Source organism: Carcharhinus amblyrhynchos, chromosome 11 (genome assembly GCF_965287045.1).
Source record: "Carcharhinus amblyrhynchos chromosome 11, sCarAmb.v2.hapA, whole genome shotgun sequence".
Taxonomy (NCBI): domain Eukaryota; kingdom Metazoa; phylum Chordata; class Chondrichthyes; order Carcharhiniformes; family Carcharhinidae; genus Carcharhinus; species Carcharhinus amblyrhynchos.
Genome location: NC_137334.1, coordinates 19,351,009 through 19,364,223, shown reverse-complemented (window position 1 = coordinate 19,364,223; position 13,215 = coordinate 19,351,009). Strand labels below are relative to the sequence as shown.

The window sequence follows — 13,215 nt, the reverse complement described above, 5'->3', positions numbered from 1 at the left end:
ACTGTGCCTCCCAGGGAGGCATTGTTGGTCGTCTAGACTTCAGCTACCTTGGCTCAGAATCCGTGACACCACTTGACCTCTTTGCCTCATTCTCCACCTTCAAGACACTTCTCAGAATTTCCTCTTTGACCTAGCTTTGGTCGCTTGACCTTAACATCTCCGGATGAATCTCAGTGTCAGATTCAGTTTTGTAATGGCTCTGGTGAAGCGATTGGGACATTATTCTACAATGTTAGACATTCTATATAAAAATGTTATTGTTGTTGAGGCTTTGTTAGTAGCTGCAGCCTCTGAGTCACAACGTTCTGGGTTCAAGTCTCACTGCAGGGTTTAAAGGCACACACACACACAAAAAAACAATGCTGACAGTTCAGCATGGCACTGAGGGAGTGCAGCACAGTCAGAGGTGCGGTCTTTCATATGAGATGAGAAACTGAGGAGCGGCATTGGATGGTTAGCGCTGCTGCCTCACAGCGCCAGGGACCCGGGTTCAATTCCCAGCTTGGGTGACTGTCTGTGTGGAGTCTGCACATTCTCCCCGTGTCTGTGTGGGTTTCCTCTGGGTGCTTCGGTTTCCTCCCACAGTTCAAAAGACGTGCTGGTTAGGATGCATTGGCCGTGCTAAATTCTCCCTCAGTGTACCCAAACAGGTGCCAGAGTGGGGCAACTCGGGGATTTTCACAGTAATTTCATTGCAGTGTTAATGTAAGCCTACTTGTGACTCTAATAAGTAAACATTTTACTTTACTGTAAGTTCCCATTTTGAATGAGAGTGGGTGAGTTCTCCCTTCATTTCATAACCAACAGTTATTCTGCCAATCAACATTAACCAGAACAGAGGAGTTGGCCGATAACCTGTTCTGGTCCCTCCATGCTGACACTATAGTTAAGGAAGCCCACCAACACCTCTATTTTCTCAGAACACTAAGGAAATTTGGCATGTCAGCTCTGACTCTCACCAACTTTTACAGATGCTCCATAGAAAGCATTCTTTCTGGTTGTATCACAACTTGGTATGACTCCTGCTCTGCCCAAGACAACAAGCAACTACAAAAGATAGTGAATGTAGCCCAATCCATCATGCAAACCAGCCTCCCATCCACTGACACTGTCTACATTTCATGCTGTCTCTTCAAAGCAACCAGCATAATTAAGGACCCCACACACCCCGGACATTCTCTCTTCCACTTTCTTCCTTTGGGAAAAAGATCCAAAAGTCTGAAGTCTCAAGAACAGCTTCCTCCCTGCTGCTTACAGACTTTTGAATGGACCTACCTTGTATTAAGTTGATCTTTCTTTACACCCTAGCTATGACTGTAACACTACACTCTGCACTCTCTCCTTTCCTTCTCTATGAACTCTATGTATAGCGTGCAAAAAACAATACTTTTCACTGTATGTGAATACATGTGACAATAATAAATCAAATCAAATCATTGTCACCTTACTGTGTGTGGGATCTTGCTGTGCACAAGTTGGCTATTGCGATTCCGACTCTATAACAGTGACTTTACAAGGTACCTCATTGGTTGCAAATCCCTTTCTGATGACATAGCGCTCATAAAAATGCATTCTTTCTCAGTACAAACCATTGGTAAACTTCCCAAAGGGCTGGGTTTTGGATCCGTTCGATTTTCCTGATGGTGCTGTTCCTCATTGTCCGCTGGAAGAGAGCCTGCACATGTTTATATTCCCCTGAAGAGTCAGACAGGCGAATGAGCTGCAGAGAGAAGGTTAACAGTCAGAGCGACAGAGACACAGGTAACAAAAACACCTTTAACCACAGCCAGTTTGCACATTTTAGCTCTTGTATATGGGTGGCACGGTGGTTAGCACTGCTGCCTCACAGTGCCAGGGACCTGGGTTCGATTCCAGGCTTGGGTCGCTGTCTGTGTGGAGTCTGCACATTCTTCCCAAGTCTGCATGGGTTTCCTCCGGATGCTCCAGTTTCCTCCCACAGTCCGAAAGACGTGCTGGTTAGGGTGCATTGGCCATGCTAAATTGCCCCTTAGTGTCCCAGGATGTGTAGGTTAGAGGGATTAGCAGGTATGGGGTTACAGGGATTACAGGTTATGGGGATCGGACTTGGATGGGATTGTTGTCAGTGCAGACCTGATGGGTCAAATGGCCTCCTTCTGCACTAAAGTAAAGTCTATTTATTAGTCACAAGTTGGCTTACATTAACACTGCACTGAAGTTACTTTGAAAATCCCCTAGCTGCCACACTCCGGCACCTGTTGGGGTACACTGAGGGAGAATTTAGCACAGCCAATGCACCAAACCAGCAAGTCTTTTGGACCGTGGGAGGAAACTGGAATACCCCGAGTAAACCCACGCAGACATGGGGAGAATGTGCAGACTCCACACAGACAGTGACCCAAACCAGGGATCAAACCCGGGTCCCTGGCGCTGTGAGGCAGCAGTGCTAACCACTGTGTCACTATGCCACTCCTAGGGTGTATACGATTCTTTGATTTAAAACGGAAATAGATGGTGTCCACACTGGGAAAAGATGTTGGGTTAATGAATGAGATTGGGAAGTGGGGTACATCCTGTGGGCCTGAACAAAAGATTTTGCATTTACGTAGCACCTTTCACAATCCTACCATGTGCAAACTTTATGCAGCGAGGACATTTCCCAAACCAAGTTCTGCCTTTTGCCACTCCCTGCATCTTGTTTTCACTTACCCATGTTTTGTACCTTATCTGCCACATTACCCCCCTCCAGTAAACATTGTCCTATCCTCACTTTCTTCCCCCCCACTCTCTCCTCTTCCCCTGCCAGCATGGAACAGAGACCTTTTACCAAGAAGTTGGTATCAAAGCCTCAGGAGTTGGATTTTGTTCCATTAGATGTGGACATTTGATTTCTTTTTATTCATCTGTGGGACATGGGCATTGCTGGCTGGCCAGCATTTATTGCCCATCCCTAATTGCCTGAGGGCAGTTGAGAGTCAACCACATCGGTGCGGCTCTGGAGTCACATGTAGGCCGGGTAAGGATCTCAATCTCAATCTTCCTTCCCCAAAGGACATTAGCAAGTCAAATGGGGTTTTCCAACAATTGACAATGGTTCCACGGTCATCAGTAGATTCTTAATTCCAGATATTTTTTATTGAATTCAAATTTCACCATCTGCCATGGCAGGATTCGAACCCAGGTCCCCAGAACATTAGCTGAGTTTCTAAGTTAATAGTCTAGCGATAATACCACGAGGCCATTGCCGATCCTTTAATTAGAAAAAAGAACAAAGAAAATTACAGCACAGGAACAGGCCCTTCAGCCCTCCAAGCCTGCACCGACCATGCTGTCTGACTGAACTAAAACCCCCTACCCTTCCAGGGACCATATCCCTCTATTCCCATCCTATTAATATATTTGTCCAGGCGCTTCTTAAAAGTCACTATTGTATCTGCTTCCAATACCTCCTCCGGCAGTGAGTTCCAGGTACCCACCACCCTCTGAGTAAAAAACTTGCCTCGTACATCTCCTTTAAACCTTGCCCCTCGCATCTTAAACCTATGCCCCCTAGTAATTGACTCTTCCACCCTGAGAAAAAGCTTCTGTCTTTCACTCTGTCCGTGCCCCTCATAATCTTGTAGACTTCTATCAGGTCTCCCCTCAACCTCCGTCGTACCAGTGAGAACAAATCAAGTTTCTCCAACCTCTCCTCATAGCTAATGCCCTCTATTCCTGGCACCATCCTGGTAAATCTTTTCTGCACCCTCTCCAAAACCAATTCTCTATTCTTAAGCCCCAGTCTGGCAGGGTTGAGATGGGCGCAGCTGAGATGCAGCCCGAACAGAGACATTTTACCCTGGGTTCGGAGGCATGATAACAAGCTGGATTTTCCATGCCCCCCACTCTGTGGCATGCTTCATAGTGGTGGAGACAAACCCCCCCCCCATTATATCAGTTAGACCATCTGACCACACCATTGTCAACGGGATTTCCTGTTCTACGCACTCCCCAAGGCTGGGAAGGCTGTGGCAGAAGCGTGCCATTGGCAGGACTGGAAGACCTCACTGGCCAGAACAGAGGGAAAAGTCCAGCCAATAGCTCTGTTAAATTTCGAAATGCTTGATTTTTGTTTTTGAATGCCAGTTTTGAGCTGATTCATTTTATTTTCTTAAATGAGGATCGTCAGTATTAAAAATTTCCATTTCCTGTCTTGCATTGCTCAGAGCCCCCCTTACGCCGTGTCTATTGGAGAGAGGGAAATTGCCGTGTGCTGGACACTAATTGACAATCTAATGCTGTCCTCACGTTGCTGGAACCTATCAAGTTGACTCCCATTGAAAAGAGCGTACATTGTTTGTGAATTCCCTGTTTACGAGATTTTGCGGGAATGGATTTGATTTATTATTGTCACATTTATTAACATACAGTGAAATGTATTGTTTCTGGCACACTATACAGACAAAGCATACTATTCATAGAGAAGGAAAGGAGAGAGTGCAGAATATAGTGTTACAATCATAACTAGAGTGTAGAGAAAGATCAACTTAATGTGAGGTAGATCCATTCAAAAGTCTGACAGCAGCAGGGAAGAAGCTGTTCTTGAGTCGGTTGGTAAGCGAGCTCAGATTTTTGTATCTTTCCCTCGATGAAAGAAGGTGGAAGAGAGAATGTCTGGGGTGTGTGGGGTCCTTAATTATGCTGGCTGCTTTGCCAGGGCAGCAGGAAGTGTAGACAGAGTCAATGGATGGAATCACCATGAAAATGGGACTTCACTTTATCCCAAAAATAGCCATATTGAAGTGAAGTCCCATTGTTCATGGTGATTCCAAAACTACGTCATTGGCTGGAGTGTGTTTTAGGAGTGTGTCCTGGGAGTGTGTCCAGGGGTTATGAAAGGGGTGTAAAATGCAAATCTTTTTCTCCTGGTGGCACCTGGGCTATTGCAAAACTTCAATACCTGGAACCTCGTTCATCCCCTACGGAACAGCAAGTGAGAGGGGAGAGGGGACTCACCAACTTTTACAGATGCACCATAGAAAACATTCCTTCTGGTTGTATCACAGCTCGGTACGTGTCCTGCTCTGCCCAAGACCGCAAGAAACTACAAAACATCACAAATGAAGCTCAGTCCATCACGCAAACCATCCTCCCATCCATTGACTCTGTCTACACTTCCTGCTGCCTCGGCAAAGCAGCCAGCGTAATTAAGGATCCCACGCACCCCGGACATTCTCTCTTCCACCTTCTTCCGTCGGGAAAAAGATACAAAAGTCTGAGATCACGTACCAGCCAACTCAAGAACAGCTTCTTCTCTGTTGCTGTCAGACTTTTGAATGGACCTACTTTGCATTAAGTTGATCTTTCTCTACACCCTAGCTATGAATGTAACACTACATTTTGCACTCTGTCCTTCTCTACGAACGGTATGCTTTGTCTGTGTAGCGTGCAAGAAACAATACTTTTCACTGTATCCCAATACATGTGGCAATAAATTAAATCAAATCTAAATCTAAATCAGTTCTAGTGGTTTTAGTGCTTCACCTGATATCCACTCGCCGTCGGAGCTGATGTCTCCCAGTGTGCCGGAACGGGTTTGCTTTGGGCTGGTTCCTCTTTGACCTTGTCATTCCTGAGAGAGGGAAGACAGCAGTTAATTGGAGGACCATCCCGTGGTCCTACTGTGAGTCCTACCGCGCACTGATCAACACAGCTGGGCTATTGCTGTGTTGAAGGAAGTTTGGAAACAGGAATAGGATCACCCCACTGTTCAGTCAGATCACAGTCGATAGTGTTACACTTCTTTCTCTGAGATGCTGATTAGAACATAGAAAAACTACAGCACAAACAGGCCCTTTGGCCCACAAGTTGCGCTGATGATATCCCTACCTACTAGGCTTACCTATAACCCTCAATCCTATTAAGTCCCATGTACTCATCCAGAAGTCTCTTAAAAGACCCCATCGAATCTGTCTCCACCACCACCGATGGCAGCCGATTCCACTCACCCACTACCCTCTGAGTGAAAAACTTACCCCTGACATCTCCTCTGTACCTACTCCCCAGCACCTTAAACCTCTGTCCTCTCGTAGTGACCATTTCAGCCCTGGGGAAAAGCCTCTGAGAATCCACCCTATCAATACCTCTCAACATCTTTTACATCTCTATCAGGTCACCTCTCCAAGGAGAAAAGACTGAGCTCCCTCAACCTATCCTCATAAAGAATGCCACCCAATCCAGGCAACATCCTTGTAAATCTCCTCTGCACCCTTTCAATAGCGTTCACATCCCTCCTGTAATGAGGTGACCAGAACTGACCACAGTACTTCAAGTGGGGTCTGACTAGGATCTTATAAAGCTGCAGCATTATCTCCCAACTCCTAAACTCAATCCCTCGATTAATGAAGGCCAGTACACCATACGCCTTCTTAACCACATCCTCTACCTGCGAGGCCGATTTAAGAGTCTTGTGGACCCGGACCCCAAGGTCCTTCTGATCCTCTACACGGCTAAGAGTCTTAAAGATTGAGGGATAGTTTTTGGCTGGAGAATAACTTCTCTGCCCTTCTTCAGAATAGTCCCATAAGATCTGTTATCTCCACCTGAATGGCCAGGTTCAATGGTTGTCTGAAAGACGGCACCTCCAAAAGTGCAGCACTCCCTCGGTACTGCACTGGAGGGTCAGTCTTGACCTTAACCTTGGGGGCGGTATGGTGGCACAGTGATTAGCACTGTTGCCTCACACTGTCAGGGACTCGGGTTCAATTCCTGGCTTGGGTCACTGTTAGTGCAGAGTCTGCACGTTCTCCCTGTGTCTGCACGGGTTTCCTCCGGGTGCTCTGGTTTTGCTCCTGCAGCCTGAAAGACGTGCTGGTTAGGTGGATTGCCCTGGAAGAAACCCACGCCGACACAGGGAGAACGTGCAGACTCTGCACAAACAGTGACCCAAGCCGGAAATCGAACTCAGGTCTTTGACGCTGTGAGTGTAACCACTGTGTCATCGACCTGGCGTCAATACCTGTACATCAGCCTTTCCATTTCTTGTTCCGAAACAAAGCGAGGACGCCTTCGCACCTCCCTGCACGTCCCACAAAGCACGTTTCTTTGGATCATTGCTGAATAAGGAGGAAAATGTCACAATTAAACGATCACTTACTTCTTTGTAATTGCTAAACAGAAAGGCAAGGAATTTGCACAATATCCCACGGTTTCCTTCCACACTCCAAAGATGTGCAGGTTAGGTTGATTGGCCATGCTAAAAATTGCCCATCAGTGTCCTGAGGGGCTTGGTTAGAGAGATTAATGGGTAAATATGTCAGGATATGGGAGTAGGGATTGTGGTCAGTGCAGACTCGATGGGCCAAATGGCTTCTTTCTGCACTGTAGGGTTTATATAAATGACCCTCCCTCCATTATTTCTATAAAACACAACCTAGCTCCTCACTCCAAACAATAACTGAGGCCGGGTCCCAGGAGTGTGCCTGAGTTTCATACTGGCTGGCAGTTTGGCACAACTGTGGAGTTTCCTGCCAGTGTTTAACCTCCCAATACTTTAATCGGTCAATCTTACAGCTGTGGATAGAGGTAATGTGAGACTGGACTGCGCAATAACTCAGCAGAGGCCAGCGTCTCTTCACCAGATTCTATTTTATTTACAAACTCTATTAAGGCTCATAGAGTGTCACAAGCTCTGCGTCAGCATCCAGATCCCTGAGTTATAAACACGGAAAAGACCCCCTTGCCTGTAGGTCAGTAGGATTGTGGGACATGGTCCCACTCCCGTTCATTATCCTGACAGACACTCCTGCAAAAACTATATTCAACTTGCCATCTGACTTCCTTTCGATCCTGCTCGAGTGAGGTCAGGAATCTAAATGACAGAGGCAAACGTGCAACCAAGTCACGTTACAGAGATCTCGGCACTAACACTTCAGGCTGACATTTCAGTGCAGTATCGAGGGGGTGCTGCGCTGTCAGACGTGCTGTCTTTCAGCAGGGTTGAAAAAGCAAAGGATTTGTCTGCCTTGTTGGATGGATGTGAATGTGAATGGCCCCACAGAGGGATTCAGAAAAGAGGAGGGGGTTTCCCCTCAGCGTTTTGGGCATTAGTTACCCCTTGACTGACATCACAAAAAAACACAACAGGTTTATTTGGAACATGAACATAAGAACATAAGAACATAAGAAATAGGAGCAGGAGTAGGCCATCTGGCCCTTCGAGCCTGCCCCGCCATTCAATAAGATCATGGCTGATCTGTCGTGGCTCAGTTCCACTTTCCCGCCCTCTCCCCATAACCCTTAATCCCCTCTCTTATCAAAAACCCATCAACCCGCTTCTTAAAAATATTTAGCGAGGCAGCCTCCACCACTTCAACGGGCAGAGAATTCCAGAGATTCACCACCCTTTGAGTGAAGAAGTTCCTCCTCAACTCCGTTCTGAACTGCCCCCCCTTTATCTTGAGCTTTTGGACTGCTGCTCCTTCATCAGGAGAGGCAGATTATTGGCGCTGTCTGTACTTATAAAGACCTGATTCACTGTAAATACTCGCATTCCAATCATTATCTTGCAATTGTGTCTTTGTCTATAAATGCCTTGTTTGTGAATCCACCTCTCCACTCGCCTGATAAAGGAACAGCGCTCCAAAAGCTTGTGCTACCAAATAAACCTATTGTACTTTAATCTGGTATTGTGAGACTTTCTACTGTGCCCACCCCAGTCAATGCCGGCATCTACACATCATCACAAAATACAAATTATCTGATCATTTCAGAATCCCAGTTCTTGCAGTATTCTACTTTTCGATTAATATCATTTCCTAATCAGCCTTCATCCAATCCCCTCACATCTATGTGGGGAGGCAGTGGCTCAGTGGTATTGTCTCTGGACTAGTAATCCAGAGACCCAGAGTAATACTCTGGGGATCCAGCTTCAAATTCCACCATGGCCAAGGGTGCAATTTGAATTCAGTAAAGAAAACCTGGAATTAAATGACTGTGAAACCATTATCGATTGTTGATTGTTGATGGGTCAATCTGGTTCACTAATGTCCTTTAGGGAAGGAAATCTGCCGTCCTTACCCAGTCTGGCCTATATGTGATTCCAGAGCCTCAGCAATGTGGTTGACTCTCAACTGCCCTCAGGGATAGGTAGTAAACAAGGGGCCCAGCCAGCAATGCCCGCATCCCATGAATGAATTAAAAAATGTTTGCTCTGTTAGATCCTAGTTTCAGACGTACCTAAATTACTTTTGAACTCAATCTGAAATTCCATCATGTTATGCTCACTCTTTCCTAGTGGCCCCCTTTGCTAAATAGTTATTAATTAACCCTTTCTCATTGAATAATATGACATACAAAAGTCCAAGGTCACGTACTAACTGACTCAAGAACAGCTTCTTCCCTGCTGCCCTCAGACTTTTGAATGGACCTACCTTGCATTAAGCTGATCTTTCACTGCACCTTAATTATGACTGTAACATTACATTCTGCACCCTCTCCTTTCCTTCTTCCCTATGTACTCTATGAATGGGATGTCTTGTCTTATTATAGAGATATGGAGGTTTACAGAATGGAAACAGGCCCTTCAGCCCAACTTGTCCATGCCGCCCTTTTTTTTTAACCACTAAGCTCGTCCCAGTTGCCCATATTTGGCCCATATCCTCTACACCCGTTGTACCCATGTAACTGTCTAAATGCTTTTTAAAAGACAAAATTGTACCCGCCTCTACTGCTACCTCTGGCAGCTTGTTCCAGACACTCACCACCCTATGTGTGAAAAAACTGTCCCTCTTGGCTGTTTTGTATCTTTCCCCTCTCACCTTAAACCTATAACCTCTACTTTTAGATTCCCTACCTTTGAGAAAAGATATTGACTATCTAGCTAATCTATGGCCCTCATTATTTTATAGATCTCTATAAGATCACCCCTCAGCCTCCTACGCCCCAGGGAAAAAAAGTCCCAGTCTATCCAGCCTCTCCTCATAACTCAAACTATCAAGTCCCGGTTGCATCCTAATAAATCTTTTTTGCACTCTTTCTAGTTTAATAATATTCTTTCTCCAATAGGGTGACCAGAATTGCGCACAGTATTCCAAGTGTGGCCTTACCAATGCCTTGTACAACTTCAACAAGACGTCCCAAATCCTGTATTTAATTTGATTTTATTTATTATTGTCACATGTGTTGGGGTACAGTATTGTTTCTTGCATGCTATACAGGCTAAGCATACTGTTCATAGAGAAGAGAGAGTGCAGAATATAGTGTTACAGACATAGCTAGGGTGTAGAGAAAGATCAATTTAATGCGAGGTAGGTCCATTCAAAAGTCTGGCGGCAGCAGAGAAGACGCTGTTCTTGAGTCGGTTGGTACGTGACCTCAGACATTTGTGTCTTTTGTATCCAACCTCTCCTTATAACTCAAACCATCAAGTCCCAGTAGCATCCTAGTAAATCTTCTCTGCACTCTTTCTAGTTTAATAATATCCTTTCTATAATAGAACAAGAAACAATATTTTTCACTTATCTCAATGCTTATGACAATAATAAATCAAAGCAAATCAGATTAAAATTAACTTATTCCTGAGTTGTTTCCTCAACAGACTGATTTATAAAACTACCCTTGTGGGTTCTTAATTTGTGCAAAGTACTGCTTTTTCTACAGTGCTTGGGGGCCAAGAAAGAGCTTTGAGAGATTCTGAGGCTTGTGTAAGATTTATCCCAGTCATCCTTTGTCATTTTACAAAGCTAAGATTGAAAAGAAATCCTGCAGAGTCGATGAATGTAAATTGAGTTCCTCCACTTACTCTCAAAGTCCACAATGTAGTGACAAGTCCCGATGAGGAAGACCGCCTTCTCCTTGCTGTCTGCCAAGTACACATTCTCCAGGACGGCCGATGTGACTGTGTCTGAATCTTGCTGTCAGAGAACAACACAAGAGGCTTGTCAGGACTAAGAGTGGCCCCAAAAGCAAAATACCGTTGGGTGATGGAAATCCAAAATAAGAACAGAAGTGTCGGGAAAGTTTATTTATTATTACTATCACAGGTAGGCTTACATTAACACTTATAAAATTCTAACAGAATCAGACAGGGTAGATGCAGGGAGGGTGTTCCCGATGATGGGGGAGTCCAGAACCAGGGATCACAGTCTGAGGATCGGGCATAGACCATTTAGGATGGAGTTGAGAGACATTTCTTTATCCAAAGAGTGATGAATTCATTACCACAGGAAGTAGTTGATGCCAAAACATTGAATGTATTGAAGAGGCAGCTGGATACAGTACTTGGGCGAATGGGATAATGGGTTATGGAGAGAAAGCAGGATTAGGCTATTGAGTTGGATGATCAGCCATGATCGTGATGAATGGTGGAGCAGGTTTGAAGGGCTGAATGGCCTCCTCTTGCTCCTATCTTCTATGTTTCTATGCTAACACTGCAATGAAGTTACTGTGAAAATCCTCTAGTTGCCATACTCTGGCGCCTGTTCGGGTACACTGAGGGAGAATTTAGCACAGCCAATGCACCCTAACCAGTATGTCTTTGGACTGTGGGAGGAAACCAGAGCACCCAGAGGAAACCCACGCAGACACTGGGAGAATGTGCAGACTCCGCGTAGACAGTGACCCAAGCCAGGAATAGCACCTGGTCCCTGGTGATATGAGGCAGCAGTGTTAATCACTGTGCCACCTTGTCACCCTGACATGATGTATTTAAGAGAAGGCTTAACGAGAGAGACACAAATGGAAAGTTCCACTGAGGAGGGTGAGCGAAGGCTTGTGTGGACTAGCATTGATCAGAGGGTCCAAATGAGCCACTTCCTTCCATATTGTCGATGGGATTCTGTGTTTTAAGTTTAAAGTCTATTTATTAGTGTCACAAGCAAGCTTACATCTTTCTTTAATTTTCTTCCCCTCCATTCTTTCCCCCTGAAGTAGGGAAAGGGTTAATGAATTTAATGCATTTTGTATCTAGCATATATCACAAACATAACCCTTCCTCATGGCTGATCTCCTCAAGCTTATACTGCTCCTGGTATCAATATAAATTATTGATTCATGTTTTCCTTACTTGTTCATGTCTTTCATTCTTTAACTTTCAATTCCATAAAGACAGATAGTTAAATGTGAATGTTATTTTGCAGACATTACAAACCTTACCTGTTTGTACTAGTTAAACATAGTTAAACAGCTGCAGATGGTAGAGTGTGATAACGGCTATTTGACAGGAGGACTCCTGTTGGGAAGCCACAACCACACAAGTTACTTCAATGGAGAAGCTGCCAAAGCTGCTGGAAAAGCTGTGGATCGTGACGGCACTGATGGCTGCGTCGTGACTGAAGCTGCCAGACAGACTGCGGGTCCTGGCTGAAGCCGGGAGCTGCATCGTGGCTGGAAGCAGAAGCATTGCGGATCCTGACTGGTGCCAGAGTTTGCATCGTGACTGATGCTGAGAATCAAGATGTATAAATACCCACACTTATTTATGTTCAGTGAGAAGCCTGGTAAATCACTGATAGGTATCAGGTATCTCTCAAAAGCTTTTGAAATAAATCTACTGTACTTTGACTCACTAACAGTCCCAAAGGTGTCTTTTACCTGCAACACCTTTTCTCCCCCTTTGCTTCTCCTTTCCCCCATTTTCTCTATTTTACCTCTCTCCCATCTCCCCCCACATCTCCATCTGTCACAGTTTACCCTCTGATTTCAGTTTCTCTGCCATTTGGCCGTTCACACCTTCTATTCTCTCTATGGGCTGCCATTAGCAGCCTCTCCCCTGGTTTCTGTGGCTATGACTCATTGTTCATTCCCTCACCCTGCAGTGTAAATATCCCCCACTTTCTCTGCTTTTTAGCTTTGACAAAGGGTCACCTGGACTCGAAACATCAGCTCTTCTCTCTCCTTACAGATGCTGCCCAGACCTGCTGAGATTTTCCAGCACTTTCTCTTTTGGTTTTAGGCTTACATTGACACTGCAGTGAGATGAGTGTGAAAGTCCCCCGGTCGCCACACTAGAAGCTGACCTGTTTTCCGTATTCCATCCAGTCCCCAGTGTCGGTCCGCCAGTACCACAGCCACTCGGTGGTCAGGGTGTAGTGGGGAGGTTTGGTGACGGAGGAAACAGTGGAGAGACGCCTCACCTTCTTCCCGCTGCTGCTCATGGTCTGGAAGTTAACAGCGGGAGGGCTGTACCTGGCACAGGAAACAAAAGGCTCAGTTGTAATTCGGTGATATCCAGTAATCTAGAACCACGTCCACCAGCGG

The 13,215-nt window shown here is 45.4% G+C and overlaps 1 protein-coding gene across 1 annotated transcript in view; it reads right to left on the bottom strand.

Annotated features, from left to right (window-relative positions):
- The window catches only part of LOC145349952 (protein mono-ADP-ribosyltransferase PARP12-like), a 43,873-nt gene that overhangs the window by 8,267 nt on the left and 22,391 nt on the right, over positions 1-13,215 (bottom strand). Inside the window, exons 6-10 of the mRNA XM_080198679.1 lie at positions 12,975-13,143; positions 10,760-10,871; positions 6,977-7,073; positions 5,503-5,590; positions 1,590-1,720 (exon numbers count right to left, since the gene is read on the bottom strand). Of these exons, the coding sequence (XP_080054805.1) occupies positions 1,590-1,720; positions 5,503-5,590; positions 6,977-7,073; positions 10,760-10,871; positions 12,975-13,143 (597 nt within the window). The remainder of the gene's footprint in view (positions 1-1,589; positions 1,721-5,502; positions 5,591-6,976; positions 7,074-10,759; positions 10,872-12,974; positions 13,144-13,215) is intronic.